Source organism: Physella acuta, unplaced genomic scaffold (genome assembly GCF_028476545.2).
Source record: "Physella acuta isolate Inbredline_101_S28 unplaced genomic scaffold, ASM2847654v3 ptg000085l, whole genome shotgun sequence".
Classification (NCBI taxonomy): domain Eukaryota; kingdom Metazoa; phylum Mollusca; class Gastropoda; family Physidae; genus Physella; species Physella acuta.
Genome location: NW_026731605.1, coordinates 263,803 through 281,314, shown reverse-complemented (window position 1 = coordinate 281,314; position 17,512 = coordinate 263,803). Strand labels below are relative to the sequence as shown.

Genomic DNA, 17,512 nt, shown 5'->3' with positions numbered 1-17,512 from the left:
CAGATACAGTGTTGAATTTTTACGTGATTTGAGTTAGATAAAAGTTGTTTAAAAGAAGTACCAGGAACTTGTTACAAAACTAGTGAGATCATTCCGTTTTGTCAACAACTGCTGCCGGCTGAGTTTCTATTAACAGGTCGGTATCTGGGGTAGTGGGTGGTCAGTGTGTGGGAAGTGTGTGGTCAGTGTGTGGTTAATGTGTGGTTAATGTGTGGTGTGTGTGGTCAGTATGTGGTTAATGTGTGGTCAGTGTGTGGTTAATGTGTGGTTAATGTGTGGTGTGTGTGGTCAGTGTGTGGTTAATGTGTGGTCAGTGTGTGATTAATGTGTGGTTAATGTGTGGTGTGTGTGGTCAGTGTGTGGTTAATGTGTGGTCAGTGTGTGGTTAATGTGTGGTTAATGTGTGGTGTGTGTGGTCAGTGTGTGGTTAATGTGTGGTCAGTGTGTGGTTAATGTGTGGTTAATGTGTGGTAAGTGTGGTCAGTATGTGGTTAATGTGTGGTGTGTGTGGTCAGTATGTGGTTAATGTGTGGTGTGTATGTGGGCAGTGTGTGGGAAGTGTATAGTCAGTGTGTGGTACGTGTGTGGTCAGTATGTGGTTAATGTGTGGTGTGTGTGGTCAGTATGTGGTTAATGTGTGGTGTGTGTGTGTGGGCAGTGTGTGGGAAGTGTATAGTCAGTGTGTGGTACGTGTGTGGTCAGTATGTGGTTAATGTGTGGTGTGTGTGGTCAGTATGTGGTTAATGTGTGGTGTGTGTGTGTGTGGGCAGTGTGTGGGAAGTGTATAGTCAGTGTGTGGTACGTGTGTGGTCAGTGTGTGGTTAATGTGTGGTGTGTGTGGTCAGTATGTGGTTAATGTGTGGTCAGTGTGTGGTTAATGTGTGGTTAATGTGTGGTGTGTGTGGTCAGTGTGTGGTTAATGTGTGGTCAGTGTGTGATTAATGTGTGGTTAATGTGTGGTGTGTGTGGTCAGTGTGTGGTTAATGTGTGGTCAGTGTGTGGTTAATGTGTGGTTAATGTGTGGTGTGTGTGGTCAGTGTGGTCAGTGTGTGGTTAATGTGTGGTCAGTGTGTGGTTAATGTGTGGTTAATGTGTGGTAAGTGTGGTCAGTATGTGGTTAATGTGTGGTGTGTGTGGTCAGTATGTGGTTAATGTGTGGTGTGTATGTGGGCAGTGTGTGGGAAGTGTATAGTCAGTGTGTGGTACGTGTGTGGTCAGTGTGTGGTTAATGTGTGGTGTGTGTGTGTGGGCAGTGTGTGGGAAGTGTATAGTCAGTGTGTGGTACGTGTGTGGTCAGTGTGTGGTTAATGTGTGGTGTGTGTGGTCAGTATGTGGTTAATGTGTGGTGTGTGTGTGTGGGCAGTGTGTGGGAAGTGTATAGTCAGTGTGTGGTACGTGTGTGGTCAGTGTGTGGTTAATGTGTGGTGTGTGTGGTCAGTATGTGGTTAATGTGTGGTGTGTGTGTGTGGGCAGTGTGTGGGAAGTGTATAGTCAGTGTGTGGTACGTGTGTGGTCAGTGTGTGGTTAATGTATGTATGGTTAGGTTCTGCTGTTTATCAAAAATTTAGTTTATTTATTTTTTAGCTATTATCTTTCCATAATATAGTGTTATCGTTAGTAAAATACGTATTCAACTAATACTATTCAGTGGTGAAGATCAAACGTGTGTACCTTTTACTTAAAAATAAAACCTCCCATAGTCGGTACTTGATTCAGCTAAATGAGTTAAGTGAAGTAATTGAATGTTTATCCACACATCTTTATATATATATATATATATATATATATATATATATATATATATATATATATATATATATATATATATATATATATATATATATATATATATATATATATATATTGCAAGATAGGAAGCTGAAACACTGAAAACAATAACGAGTATGTGAGTGATTTGGAAAAAAATCTCAAATTTTTTTAATTTATTTATTTAGAGATAAAACTAATGGCTATCTGACCGAGTCTGACCTATTATACTTAGAAAAAATCTTTGTGTCTGCATTTGATAGAACATTAGTTACACGTAGGTAACCTTAATAAGTCTTATCATTAGCGCAACTAGCTACAACAGCAACTTAAGTAACTTGTTACACCTTATATAAAATTTACTGAGATAAATATATCATCAAGACTTCCTAACGTGACTGACTGACCTCGCTTTAAACATTTTTTGTTTACAGTCAAGAAGTTATGGGATATTTAAGAAAATTTATAACAAAATGAAAACATGCCATGTCTAAATTTTAAAACATGATAATTTAGCAAGGATTGATTTATCCCCCCCCCCCCCCCCCAGTATGTGGACGTTTGTCTATGTGTTGGCCGTGTGCTTCCCGCCCCTCTGGGCAGACGTGGGCGTCACCATCACCAACCACTGGAACGGTGGTTTCCAAGGCGACGCCTGTTTCGACATCACGGTTGAGCTGCACTCCTGGACGGTGACCTTGACCTTTGACCAAGTGATCAACTCTCTGGAGGTAGGCAGGGGCGGTAATTACGACTTCAAGGGTGATAATTATGTAAAAGCAAGAGTTGAAATTGTGTGGCAACAAAGACGATTAAGAAATGGCATCGAGAGTTTGACATCCACGACAGTAATGGGATGACAAAAGGGCCGATAATTCTATCCCAACTTGCGAATGAAATAGAATGACATGGGAGGTAATTTCTACAATAATAGGTAAAAGTTTTCAAACCACCACAAGCTTTAAAAACCCCATAAGCTACCGTACAGTGGCGTAACTAGGGTTTTCACGGCTTGGAGCCGACTTGACGTGGAACCCATAATTAAACATAAAAATTATATTTGATGAATTGGATGCCCTTTACCCAAAAAGTACGGCTGATGTCTGGCGCTATACTACTACAACTGCCAATATGTTTTTTTTAAATCCATAAAAAAATAGCTAATAAAAGAAAGACTCCCGTTCAGCTAATATTCAAACAAAATTTTAAGCTATGTTTTAAGCTGCAGGTTTTGACGGCCATTAAATCAAATCTGTTACTGCAGGTTTGGACGGCCATTAAATCAAATCTGTTACTGCAGGTTTGGACGGCCATTAAATCAAATCTGTTACTGCAGGTTTGGACGGTCATTAAATCAAATCTCTGTTACTGCAGGTTTGGACGGCCATTAAATCAAATCTCTGTTACTGCAGGTTTGGAAGGTCATTAAATCAAATCTCTGTTACTGCAGGTTTGGACTGTTAGTAAATCAAATCTCTGTTACTGCAGGTTTGGAAGGTCATTAAATCAAATCTCTGTTACTGCAGGTTTGGACGGTCATTAAATCAAATCTCTGTTACTGCAGGTTTGGACTGTTAGTAAATCAAATCTCTGTTACTGCAGGTTTGGACGGTCATTAAATCAAATCTCTGTTACTGCAGGTTTGGACGGTCATTAAATCAAATCTCTGTTACTGCAGGTTTGGAAGGTCATTAAATCAAATCTCTGTTACTGCAGGTTTGGAAGGTCATTAAATCAAATCTCTGTTACTGCAGGTTTGGACTGTTAGTAAATCAAATCTCTGTTACTGCAGGTTTGGACTGTTAGTAAATCAAATCTCTGTTACTGCAGGTTTGGACTGTTAGTAAATCAAATCTCTGTTACTGCAGGTTTGGACTGTTAGTAAATCAAATCTCTGTTACTGCAGGTTTGGACGGCCATTAAATCAAATCTCTGTTACTGCAGGTTTGGACGGCCATTAAATCAAATCTGTTACTGCAGGTTTGGACGGCCATTAAATCAAATCTCTAATACTGCAGGTTTGGACGGCCAGTAAATCAAATCTCTGTTACTGCATGTTTAAAAGGCCAGTAGGTCAAATCTCTAATACTGCAGGTTTGGACGGCCAGTAGGTCAAATCTGTTACTGTATGTTTGGACGGCCAGTAAATCAAATCTCTGTTACTGCAGGTTTGGACGGCTGACATCATCGACACATCAGCTGATCATAAAGTTTACAAGCTACACAACAAGGACTGGAACAAGGATGAGCACGTCGGTGACAGGCTGTGTATTCAGTTTCTAGGTCACGGTGAGTACAGTTGTCAATTGGTGACCTATGTTGGAGATCCATGTTGGTGACCCATGGTGGTGACCCATATTGGTGACCCATGTTGGTGACCCATGTTGGTGACCCATGTTGGTGACCCATGTTGGTGACCCATGTTGGTGACCCATGTTGGTGACCCATGTTGGTGACCCATGTTGGTGACCCATGTTGGTGACCCATGTTGGTGACCCATGTTGGTGACCCATGTTGGTGACCCATGTTGGTGACCCATGTTGGTGACCCATGTTGGTGACCCATGTTGGTTACACATGTTGGTGACACATGCTGTTTACCTTTGTTGGTGACCCATGTTAGTGACCCATGTTGGTGTTCTATGTTGGTGACCCATGTTGGTGACCCATGTTGGTGACCCATGTTGGTGACCCATGTTGGTGACCCATGTTGGTGACCCATGTTGGTGACCCATGTTAGTTACTTATGTTGGTTATAGGTTGTGCGACACTTTCTAGACCACGGCGAATAGACCGGTCAACTGGTGTCATGTGTCAACTAGTCTGTCGTCACATGACTCCCGTAGCCATATAATTCCTAGAGTCACGTGTCTACTTTCAGGCGATGGTGACATCGTCCCCACAGCGACGGCCTCCATAGAGGGACTCCCAGACGGTGGTACAGGCATCACTGCAGCCCCCACAGCTTCAAGTAAATATAGCGTGTGTGTGTGTAGTTGTGTGTGTATGGGGGGGGGGTGTTATCCGTCATCACTCCAGCATTCACAGGTTCAAGTCATTCCATAAAGTGTGTGTGTTTTGTATGTGCATGAGTGTGTGCGTGTGAGTGTGCGTGTATATGCCTGTGTGTTTTTGTATTTCAGGGGAAAAACATGTATTGTATAACGCACTGAGAGCGCATTAATAATTTTAAAAATGTATCTACTTAATTGTGCATGTTTAGTTCATTGTTGTATATTATGTGTGGATCCATGTAATCGTTGAGTAACCACAGCATACGTTTTTGTGTGTGTTTAACAACCTGTATCTGTCTGTTCACAGCCTCACCAGGTGAAACCCCAGCACCAACACCAGCCCCTACAACAGCTAAACCTTGTAAGTTCAACAACAAACATAAAGACTTCTTCGTGAACTAAGTTATTTCTATTTGGTTTTGTGGTCGCCATAAAGAATTGAGCACCCCCGCCCTACTCATTCTCATTGGTCGTTACCACAAAATCATCTTCCCCCTCCACCATCACCTCCCCTCTTTTAAAAGTTACTAAAATGTACCGATATCGTCTAAATTAGAAAATATATTTAGCATTTTTTATCACTACTTTTTAAAGAACTTCGTTATCACTATCTGAGTGATATCATTAACTATATGGAGGGGGGGGGGGGTGTTGATAGCCCCCAGCGCAACACCATACTACAATTTTTTTTAAATTGGTTTAAATGTATTATATGGCTATTTTTTTGCTTGTTTGTAATTTTTATGATTAAATACAAGTTGTGTTTTCAATCTTTCTTGATGTCGGCCCTAACTCACTTTACTCAAAGATCGTTATCTACTTTCCTTTCAAATGAATACAATCTGTTCATTATACCAAGACAATCACGTGATAACCGTATCATGCTTTCAGTGCCACCTATGACTGGAGACGGCGTCACATCGACGCTGAAGATCAACTCAGACTGGGGCAACAGATTTGATGGAGAATTTGATTTTCTCGTCAACGAGGACCTGGCCGGCTGGATGATCAACATCTCATACAGCAAGCAAGTTACCAAAATGGACGTCAGTACATGCGTGCTTTTCTATTCTTTTACAATACTCTAGCCTTCTTTCGATGCCCTTTGCGAGTACATTACACCTACCTTTAAGAAGGTTAAACAAAACGCTAATCATACATGTTTGGTGGCTCTTGATGAATCTGTTTGATACAGTGTTTCTGCTAGACATTTTTCTACATGGAGGGTGGCACTTTCGAGGGGGGAGGAGAGGGCGTACACTGGTTTAAGCATATATATTTTAGATATAAATTATATTTTTTGTAATTTCAAGAGATGCCTGAAAGAAACTCTCGTTTGATACCTCATAGGCTTGGTACTGTTGGGTATCTTCTTTTAGTCCTTCACTGAAATGGAAATCTCTGTTTGTGTCAGAAAATTAAACAATGGTCAGCTGCTCAAAATAGAGTCCTTTGAGTATCTGCTCAATGACACTGTGCTACAGCGTCCAAACATTTTTTGTTCCAGATTTTTATCGGTGACGCCATCTACACCTCTCCTGATGGTCTCAACTGGGTCGTGGTGGACAAGGGTCAAGATGGCTACTTCCACGCCGGAAGTCAGCTCAATCTAAAGTAGGTTTACAGTCTAGTTCCTGGCTCAATCTAAAGTAGGTTTTACAGTCTAGTTCCTGGCTCAATGTGAGCGGGTGAATGGATTATTTTGTATTATTTTATTTGTTGCGAATCTGGGAGTGCATGGTGGTCCAATTATTTTGTCTAGATCTAGATTCTAGTTTTTTTATAATAACTTTGGTTCCATATTTTGTTAAATAAATTTTATTAAATTGTTAAAAGTTTTTTTGTTTTTAATTTAGACTAAGGTTAGGTTATTAACCAGTCTGGGTTACCGGACTTGCACTGACCGGACAGTAGTTAGTTAGATAAGCCTAGAAGGGTAGATATTAGGTATCCCCCCCCCCTAGCAGAGCTTACATCAATCTAAAGTAGGTTTTACAGTCTAGTTCGTAGCTCAATCTAAAGTAGGTTTTACAGTCTAGAAATATAGTTCCTAAAGCCTCAACCACGAACCAAATGATATTTGGCAGAATGGTGCATCTGTGTGTGTGTGGGGGAGGGGGGGGGGGGGGGGGGGTGGGGGGTAAATGTAGGTCACTCAAAAGCTAGAAAACGATCGCACTTGTGTAATTTTTATAATAGCTTTCTCTTGGTGCTTTTAGTGTATAGCTCTTGGTGGATCTCGGGTAGGACATCGTCACCCATCCCACCCACACCACCACCTACAAAGACAGAGTTTTTACATTTGCTTATTAAAACATGTTATCTATTTATAATTATTGTTATACTTTTAATTTAAGGAAACGTAATTTTACAATGTACTTTTCTGTTCAATCCGAAACTACCTTAACTTTTAATAATGCCTCTACTAACGTGCTTAAATTATTTTAAAGGTTTTTTGGCAACTATGAAGGCGGGTCTCCGGCCCCCACGGGTCAAGCCGTGTTGATCAACATGGGGAGGGACAAGTGGGTGGTGGACCCAGCGCCTACAAGTAGGATCTCGTGACGTCACTCTGTCATTTGTATGACGTGCTTGTCTTGTAGTTACCTCACTCTGTCCAGTCTGTGACGTGCTTGTGGGATCTAATCACCCTGTACTTGACGTCATGTCGTACTGGTTGTGTAAAAGTGTAGCTACCCTTCCGTCAATAGCGCAGGTGGAGTAGAGTTCACATGTATATCTCTTCATGAAGGGACAATGTGTTCAGCTCGTATATCCAGCTGGACGTTACTTTAACCAGGAAAATGGTACTCAGCACAGCTGGGTATACTCAATGTGGGCTTACGGACTCCAGGCCGGGAACCGAACAGGAGACTTTCCGGTTAGCACTTGTGTGCTCTATCGCTCAACACACCGTACAATAACATTTTGCTTTCCTTCATTGCTTGTCAAGTTAAAATTTATGAAGTGTTCTAACACCTGTCAACGCTCATTAGAAAGTTACATCTGTTGAACTCCGGCCTAAAATTGGTCACTATTCATCAAGGTGTAAATGAAAGTTAGTGTTATGTCTAGAAACATTATGGCGATTTAAAATAAGATTGAAAAGTTTGTTTTATCTGAAGCAAAATATATCTACGTTTGTAAAAGACAACTCGAAATGCAAATGTTTTTCATAGTGGACTTTTAAATTTTGTGTTTATAGCGGACACGACGAAATACAACTACAACGACGTTCTCATGAAGTCCATCATGTTCTTTGAAACCCAGCGATCCGGTAAACTGCCGGCAAGTAACCGGATCCCGTACAGGGGCGACTCCGCTCTGGGGGACAAGGGGGATGCTGGGGAGGATCTGACAGGCGGATGGTATGATGGTAAGTGATGGTAGGATGGTGGGATGGTGAGATGGTATGATGGTAAGTGATGGTGAGATGGTGTGTGATGGTGGGATGGTATGATGGTAAGTGATAGTGAGATGGTGGGATGGTGTGGGATGATGGGTTATGTGTGGGATGGTGTGGGATGGTGGGATGGTATGTGATGGTGAGATGGTGTGGGATGGTGGGATGGGGTGGGATGGTGAGACGATATGTGATGGTGGGATGGGGTGGGATGAAGGAAGTTACAGATTGTATGTGATGGTGAAAAGGCGATGATTTGGGTGGTATGATGCTATAATGGTGTTTGATGCCGAGGTTTTGATTGGTATGATTGGTGTGTGACGGTGAGGTGGCGTGTGTATGCGTATGGTCAGATGATATGCGTGTGTGTAGATGGCGTGCATTAACCATTTCAATGTTGAGACAGCAAGCATTCTGGACTTGACAAGCTTACATTTGAGACGATCTGGTTAATACATCAGTGTAATCAAATAAAACATTTGTTTATCTCCCAGCTGGAGACCACGTCAAGTTCAACTTCCCCATGGCCTACTCTAGCACCAATCAAATAAAACATTTATCTCCCCAGCTGGAGACCACGTCAAGTTCAACTTCCCCATGGCCTACTCTAGCACCAATCAAATAAAACATTTATCTATCTCCCCAGCTGGAGACCACGTCAAGTTCAACTTCCCCATGGCCTACTCTAGCACCAATCAAATAAAACATTTATCTCCCCAGCTGGAGACCACGTCAAGTTCAACTTCCCCATGGCCTACTCTAGCACCAATCAAATAAAACATTTATCTCCCCAGCTGGAGACCACGTCAAGTTCAACTTCCCCATGGCCTACTCTAGCACCAATCAAATAAAACATTTATCTCCCCAGCTGGAGACCACGTCAAGTTCAACTTCCCCATGGCCTACTCTAGCACCAATCAAATAAAACATTTATCTCCCCAGCTGGAGACCACGTCAAGTTCAACTTCCCCATGGCCTACTCTAGCACCAATCAAATAAAACATTTATCTCCCCAGCTGGAGACCACGTCAAGTTCAACTTCCCCATGGCCTACTCTAGCACCAATCAAATAAAACATTTATCTCCCCAGCTGGAGACCACGTCAAGTTCAACTTCCCCATGGCCTACTCTAGCACCAATCAAATAAAACATTTATCTATCTCCCCAGCTGGAGACCACGTCAAGTTCAACTTCCCCATGGCCTACTCTAGCACCAATCAAATAAAACATTTATCTCCCCAGCTGGAGACCACGTCAAGTTCAACTTCCCCATGGCCTACTCTAGCACCAATCAAATAAAACATTTATCTCCCCAGCTGGAGACCACGTCAAGTTCAACTTCCCCATGGCCTACTCTAGCACCATTCTGGCCTGGGGTTACCTGATGTACAAGGACGCCTACGAGGCGGCTGGTCAAGCGGATTATCTGCTGGACTGTATCAAGTGGCCGCTGGATTATCTGCTGAAGTGTCACACCAAGCCGGACGAGCTTTACGTACAGGTAAACAATATCTGAGGTAAACAATAGGTAAACAATGTGTAGGTGTACACCACGGGTAAATAATATATGGGGTAAACAATAAGTAAACAATATCTGGGGTAACTGCAGGTAAACAATATCTGGGGTAAACCGCAGGTAAACAATATATGGGGTAAACAATAGGTAAACAATGTGTATGTGTACACCACAGGTAAACAATATCTGGGGTAAACAACAGGTTAACAATATCTGGGGTAAACCACAGATAAACAATATCTGGGGTAAACCACAGGTAAACAATATATGGGGTAAACAACAGGTTAACAATATATGGGGTAAACAATAGGTAAACAATGTGTATGTGTACACCACAGGTAAACAATGTATAGGGTAAACCACAGGTAAATCATTTCTGGTGTAGCTTACATGTTAGCAGCCACGCCCAAAGTTGCTCAGTGACAACATCATAGGGTTAAAGGGCAACTACAATGAAATGCCGTCCATTAATGATGTCGCAAATTTTCTAGTAGATTTTTTCCCTTTAAACTAAAACAGCTGCTATTTACATTTTAAAATGGTATGACCTCACCTTTTCTTAACCCCCCCCCCCCCCCCCCCCCCCACTCCCCCATCGTCACGAAAATCCGACTCCGCCTGAAACAACAAGACGTTTGACATAATTTATGGACGCCCGCTACGATCTTATTAATTCACTATTCACCGTAGGCCTTTTAGCCATCCTAGAGAAAATGTATCTCATCCCTTATAGAGCCAATATAAAGAGTTATTTAAAAACATTCACGTAACCCTCTATGACTCACCCCTCGTTCACCTGATAAGGTGGGAGACGGCGGTGCTGACCACAGCTACTGGGGACCACCCGAGTTGATGACCATGGCCCGCCCCGCCTACAAGATCACAGCCTCCAAGCCAGGGACTGACGTTGCTATGGAAACAGCGGCAGCGTTTGCAACAGGATCCCTGGCCTTCCAGACCAAAGGTTATCTACATGTAAACTGTCTCTGTCTACAGACAATCCTACTATCCCAACTATCCCTGTACTAATCATCCCAATATCCCAAACATTAGTGTCTACAAACAACGATCCTAATATCCAAGTTGTCAATGTCTATAGATAACCAGAATATTCGAACGATCCATATACAAATTATCCTAATATCCTACCGAGCACATCACAAATTATTCTAATATCACAACCAGCACATCATAGATTTTCCTACTCTCCTAACAAGAATTACACAGATTATCCTTATATCCCAACGACCCCTCCACGAATTATCCTAATATCCCAACGACCCCACCACAGATTATCCTAATATCCCAACGAACCTTCCACAGATTATCCTAATATCCCAACGGCCCCTCTACAGATTATCTTAATGTCCTAACTACTCCTTCACATGTTATCCTAATATCCCAACGACTCCCTCCACAGATTATCCTAATATCCCAACGACCACAGATTATCCTAATATCCCAACGACCCCCTCCACAGATTATCCTAATATCCCAACGACCACAGATTATCCTAATATCCCAACGACCACAGATTATCCTAATCCCAACGACCACAGATTATCCTTAACTCCCAACGACCACATATTATCCTAATATCCCAACGACTACAGATTATCCTAATCCCAACTACCACAGTTTATCCTAATATCCCAACAATCCCACCACAGACCCCGCCTACTCGGCCACTCTACTCCAGCACGCCAAACAGCTGTGGGACTTCGCCAACACCAACAGGGGCATCTACAGTGACTCGGTGCAGGCGGCCGCCGCTTACTACAGGTGAGTCATGCTACGGCTGACTCACAGCGTCAGACTTGATGACTCGCAGCGTCAGAGTTGATGACTCGCAGCGTCAGACTTGCTGACTCGCAGCGTCAGGGTTGATGACTCGCAGCGTCAGACTTCCTGACTCGATATTCAGGCTTTCTGACTCGATATTTAGACATCATGACTTTCGGCGTCATATTTTTTGACTGTCAACTACAGACTTGCTGACTCACAGCGTTAGAATTGCTGACTCGTACCCTCAGACTCGTTGACTCAAACCTTTATTTAGACTTGATGACTCTTCAACTTCAGACGTTATATTGACAGGTCCTAGTTACCCAAATGTTCTATGTCGACAGGTCCCAGTTACCCAAATGTTCTATGTCCACAGGTCCTAGTTAACCAAATGTTCTATGTCGACAGGTCCCAGTTAACCAAATGTTCTATGTCGACAGGTCCTAGTTACCCAAATGTTCTATGTCGACAATTCCCAGTTAACCAAATGTTCTATGTCCACAGGTCCTAGTTAACCAAATGTTCTATGTCGACAGGTCCCAGTTAACCAAATGTTCTATGTCCACAGGTCCTAGTTAACCAAATGTTCTATGTCGACAATTCCCAGTTAACCAAATGTTCTATGTCCACAGGTCCCAGTTAACCAAATGTTCTATGTCGACAGGTCCCAGTTAACCAAATGTTCTATGTCCACAGGTCCCAGTTAACCAAATGTTCTATGTCCACAGGTCCCAGTTAACCAAATGTTCTATGTCGACAGGTCCCAGTTAACCAAATGTTCTATGTCCACAGGTCCCAGTTAACCAAATGTTCTATGTCGACAGGTCCCAGTTACTCAAATGTTCTGTTGACAGGTCCCAGTTAACCAAATGTCCTATGTCTACAGGTCCCTACTAAAAATGTTCTATGTCGACAGGTCCCTACTAAAAATGTTCTATGTCGACAGGTCCCTACTAAAAATGTTCTATGTCGACAGGTCCCAGTTACCCAAATGTTCCATGTTCACAGGTCCCAGTTAACCAAATGTCCTATGTCTACAGGTCCCTACTAAAAATGTTCTATGTCGACAGGTCCTAGTTACCCATATGTTCTATGTCGACAGGTCCCAGTTACTCAAATGTTCCATGTTCACAGGTCCTAGTTACCCAAATGTTCCATGTTCACAGGTCCTAGTTAACCAAATGTCCTATGTCGACAGGTCCTACAACATCAGTGACGAGCTGTGCTGGGGATCCCTGTGGCTGTACCAGGTGACCAACGACAGCAAGTACCTGGACGTGGCCGAGAGATACTTCGACCCTGAGCCGGCCTGGGGGATGTCGTGGGATGACAAGACCATCGTTAACCAGGTCTGGTGTGGTTAGAGGCTAAACCAGGTCTGGTGGTGTTAGAGGCTAAACCAGGTCTGGTGGGGTTAGAGGCTAAACCAGGTCTGGTGGGGTTAGAGGCTAAACCAGGTCTGGTGTGGTTAGAGGCTAAACCAGGTCTGGTGGGGTTAGAGGCTAAACCAGGTCTGGTGGTGTTAGAGGCTAAACCATGTCTGGTGGGGTTAGAGGCTAAACCAGGTCTGGTGGGGTTAGAGGCTAACCCAGGTCTGGTGGTGTTAGTCAGCCATGTCTGGTGGTGTTAGAGGCTAAACCAGGTCTGGTGGGGTTAGAGGCTAAACCAGGTCTGGTGGTGTTAGTCAGCCATGTCTGGTGGTGTTAGAGGCTAAACCAGGTCTGGTGGGGTTAGAGGCTAAACCAGGTCTGGTGGTGTTAGAGGCTAAACCAGGTCTGGTGGTGTTAGAGGCTAAACCAGGTCTGGTGGGGTTAGAGGCTAAACCAGGTCTGGTGGGGTTAGAGGCTAAACCAGGTCTGGTGGTGTTAGAGGCTAAACCAGGTCTGGTGGGGTTAGGGGCTAAACCAGATCTGGTGGGGTTAGAGGCTAAACCAGATCTGGTGGGGTTAGAGGCTAAACCAGGTCTGGTGGGGTTAGAGGCTAAACCAGGTCTGGTGGGGTTAGAGGCTAAACCAGATCTGGTGGGGTTAGAGGCTAAACCAGGTCTGGTGGTGTTAGAGGCTAAACCAGGTCTGGTGGGGTTAGAGGCTAAACCAGGTCTGGTGGGGTTAGAGGCTAAACCATGAGGTCTGGTGGGGTTAGGGGCTAAACCAGGTCTGGTGGGGTTAGAGGCTAAACCAGGTCTGGTGGGGTTAGAGATTATTGTAAACCAGGTCTGGTGGTGTTAGAGGCTAAACCAGGTCTGGTGGGGTTAGAGGCTAAACCAGGTCTGGTGGGGTTAGAGGCTAAACCAGGTCTGGTGGTGTTAGAGGCTAAACCAGGTCTGGTGGGGTTAGAGATTATTGTAAACCAGGTCTGGTGGGGTTAGAGGCTAAACCAGGTCTGGTGGGGTTAGAGGCTAAACCAGGTCTGGTGGGGTTAGAGGCTAACCCAGGTCTGGTGGTGTTAGTCAGCCATGTCTGGTGGTGTTAGAGGCTAAACCAGGTCTGGTGGGGTTAGAGGCTAAACCAGGTCTGGTGGTGTTAGTCAGCCATGTCTGGTGGTGTTAGAGGCTAAACCAGGTCTGGTGGGGTTAGAGGCTAAACCAGGTCTGGTGGTGTTAGAGGCTAAACCAGGTCTGGTGGTGTTAGAGGCTAAACCAGGTCTGGTGGGGTTAGAGGCTAAACCAGGTCTGGTGGGGTTAGAGGCTAAACCAGGTCTGGTGGTGTTAGAGGCTAAACCATGAGGTCTGGTGGGGTTAGGGGCTAAACCAGGTCTGGTGGGGTTAGAGGCTAAACCAGGTCTGGTGGGGTTAGAGATTATTGTAAACCAGGTCTGGTGGTGTTAGAGGCTAAACCAGGTCTGGTGGGGTTAGAGGCTAAACCAGGTCTGGTGGGGTTAGAGGCTAAACCAGGTCTGGTGGTGTTAGAGGCTAAACCAGGTCTGGTGGGGTTAGAGATTATTGTAAACCAGGTCTGGTGGGGTTAGAGGCTAAACCAGGTCTGGTGGGGTTAGAGATTATCGTAAACCAGGTTTGGTGGGGTTAGAGATTTTCGTAAACCAGGTCTGGTGGGGTTAGAGATTATTGTAAACCAGGTCTGGTGGTGTTAGAGGCTAAACCAGGTCTGGTGGGGTTAGAGGCTAAACCAGGTCTGGTGGGGTTAGAGGCTAAACCAGGTCTGGTGGTGTTAGAGGCTAAACCAGGTCTGGTGGGGTTAGAGATTATTGTAAACCAGGTCTGGTGGGGTTAGAGGCTAAACCAGGTCTGGTGGGGTTAGAGATTATCGTAAACCAGGTTTGGTGGGGTTAGAGATTATTGTAAACCAGGTATGGTGGAGTTAGAGATTATCGTCAGAGAGGTCTGCTGGTGTTAAAGACTATTGTAAAGCATGGCTTGATACAACCATCTACAGAATATAACAAATTACAAAGCTCCCAATCTTTTTGTGCAATTAATATTTGTGCACTATCCCCGATACGTTTCAAACGTGTAATACCCTAATGGTTTTCATCTATTGATCGTCTAACGACTGTCCACGGTTCCCTTGTAGGTTCTCCTCTACAAGCTGACAAAGAAAGACATTTACAAAAAGGCCGTGGAGGACTCCTTCAGATTCTGGTTCCCTGGCGGCTCCATACCCTACACACCAAAAGGCTTGGCCTACAGACTGCAGTGGGGCTCGCTCAGGTACTCCTGTAAGTATTGCTCGGATGTTTTGTCTACATAAGTATCGCTAAGCATTGGACTGTTGTGATTCATACTCTTTACTGTTTGGGTATCGTCCTTTGGGTATTTTCATTTCGTTCTTTAAGAAACTCTGCATTCTTAATTTCATTTAAACTCAATTTTATTAGCGGACAATTTTTTTGTCAAAACAAAAAATACAACACTAACAAACAAATGCTATATTATTAAAACTAATTGTAGACCAACAAATTCCCAATTTCCAGCGAACATGGCAATGGCGGCGCTAGTGGCGGCTGACGCCGGACTACACGCCACTGAGTACAGGCGCTGGGCCATGTGTCAAATCCACTACGCTCTGGGCGATACGGGCTTCAGCTATCTCATTGGACACGGCAGCCATTTTCCTAAAAGTCCTCATCACAGATCGAGGTAACATTCAATGTGTAGCACACAAGCTGTACTAGCGTGTGCTAGATGCATTTGTCACACAGTGTAATAGACGTGTTGTCCTTTGTGTGCTAGACGTATTGTCCTACATAACACATGTGCTATAATTGTCCTAAAACATCGTGACTGTAACTTTCTGGTGTGTTTGTCGATATTGTTGTTCTATTTCATGTCTTCAACTTTTGTTGAAATAATTTGTTACCTCTATTGATCACCTGATTTAACATCTAATTTAACCACTGTGTCCAGCTCCTGTCCCAACATCCCGGCTCCGTGCGGCCCATTCGTCATGTCCAGCAAGGAGCCGAACGTCCACATCCTGTACGGCGCTCTGGTGGGCGGGCCTGGTCAGTCGGACGAGTACACAGATGACCGCTCCAACTACGTCAACAACGAGGTGGCCTGTGATTATAACGCTGGCTTCCAAACGGCAGTGGCAGGTAGGTTTAGGTTTATGGTAGGGTCAGGTAGGTTTATGATAGGGTCAGCTAGGTTTATGTGGCAAGTAGGTTTAAGATAGGGCCAGGTAGTTTTATGATAGGGTCAGGTAGGTTTATGATAGGGTCAGGTAGGTTTGTGTGATAGGGTCAGGTAGGTTTTTTGGCTGGTAGCTTAAAAAAAAAATAGAATCCTCTTTAGACCTAGCGATCGATTGGGCAGATGAAGTAGAGTTCTCATGTTTCTTGACCTTGGCATATGAATGGAAGGTGTGGTCAGCACTTGGCCCAGCCGCCTTTACTTTCCCCAACATGAGTTAGGTACCCATCAGAGCTGGGTGAACTCGGGACGTTTAACTGACTCCAACCCGGATTTGAACTCGACACTTTTGGGTTAGCAGGCTTACATTGTGTCAAGTTTATGTGACAAGTAGGTTTCAGTGTCTTGTGCAGGAAGTTCAAACCTCATTCACAGCCACCTTGATGGGTTTAACAGCTTTTGTCTCATTCCTTCAGCGCTGAAATCTCTGGTCGTGAGAAAAGAACATCCTGAGCAGACAGGCAATGACCACTGTCCCTACACAGCGGCTGGCAACAGTGGTTAGCCAGTAGTAGGCAGACGATAGAGGAAAATATTTCAAACTTCAAGCAGATCCTCATCAATATCTTTAGCACTCTAACCTTTGTTGTGTTCAATGTTTTGGATTGAATAAACTTGAAAAATGTTTGAAATTATCAGATATAATTGAAACAAGAAAAGAAAATTTTCAAAGTTAACTGTAGTTGCTTTTTTTTAATTCTTAGAATAAACATTACAACCCTTTCTATTCCCCCCCCCCCCCCCCCCAATCTTACTTATTTTAAAGCTTAACTCAAGATCGCAGTAGTAAGTTTTAAAATTAAATAATTATATTTTCCTATATTAAGTCAATTCTTTTAAATTGCATGTCGGAAACAAGACTGTTAGATTTAGAAATCACTGCGTACAAAATATATTTTTTTTACAATGAATTTATTGTAATTAAAAAAATATAAAAACAATTTAATAACTCAACTTTGTGTTTACAATAATTACAAAATAAAATACACCATAAATATTGTTACATCATACTTTGATTAAACTACTGTGGAGCTGCAGATTTTCTGGGTATATGGTGTACAATATGTGTCATCTATCTATATACTACTAAAAGTCAACTTTGTTTACATGTTTGAATATTTATTTGTTTGCCTGATCGAAAATTGTGATATGTTCGACTCTATCTGGAAAGCTGTAAAATGGTATGCAGGTAGAGAATAATTTTTTAATGCAGACAGACTGTTGATCACAAATTTATTTAAAGACGTTAATTAATTAATTGATTTATTCATATGCAGATTAACCCATTTTTTTAAAAAAGATTTGAAAAGCCACTAGACTCGACGGAAACAGTGACGTCACATGATGTGTTTATTTTTTTACATCGATAATGGCGGC

At 43.2% G+C, this 17,512-nt stretch overlaps 1 protein-coding gene across 1 annotated transcript; it reads left to right on the top strand.

Moving 5' to 3' along the window:
* Window positions 1-17,076, top strand: LOC131958480 (endoglucanase 4-like). The gene is made up of 17 exons (XM_059323552.1): window positions 1-136; window positions 2,318-2,498; window positions 3,936-4,056; window positions 4,648-4,737; window positions 5,088-5,141; window positions 5,672-5,826; window positions 6,288-6,394; window positions 7,231-7,331; window positions 7,986-8,156; window positions 9,500-9,684; window positions 10,504-10,663; window positions 11,370-11,481; window positions 12,683-12,833; window positions 15,015-15,159; window positions 15,415-15,580; window positions 15,848-16,038; window positions 16,552-17,076. Exons 2-17 carry the CDS (start codon window positions 2,319-2,321, stop codon window positions 16,638-16,640), a joined length of 2,178 nt encoding a protein of 725 aa, XP_059179535.1. The 5' UTR covers window positions 1-136; window position 2,318; the 3' UTR covers window positions 16,641-17,076.
* The last annotated feature ends 436 nt before the right edge of the window (window positions 17,077-17,512 follow it).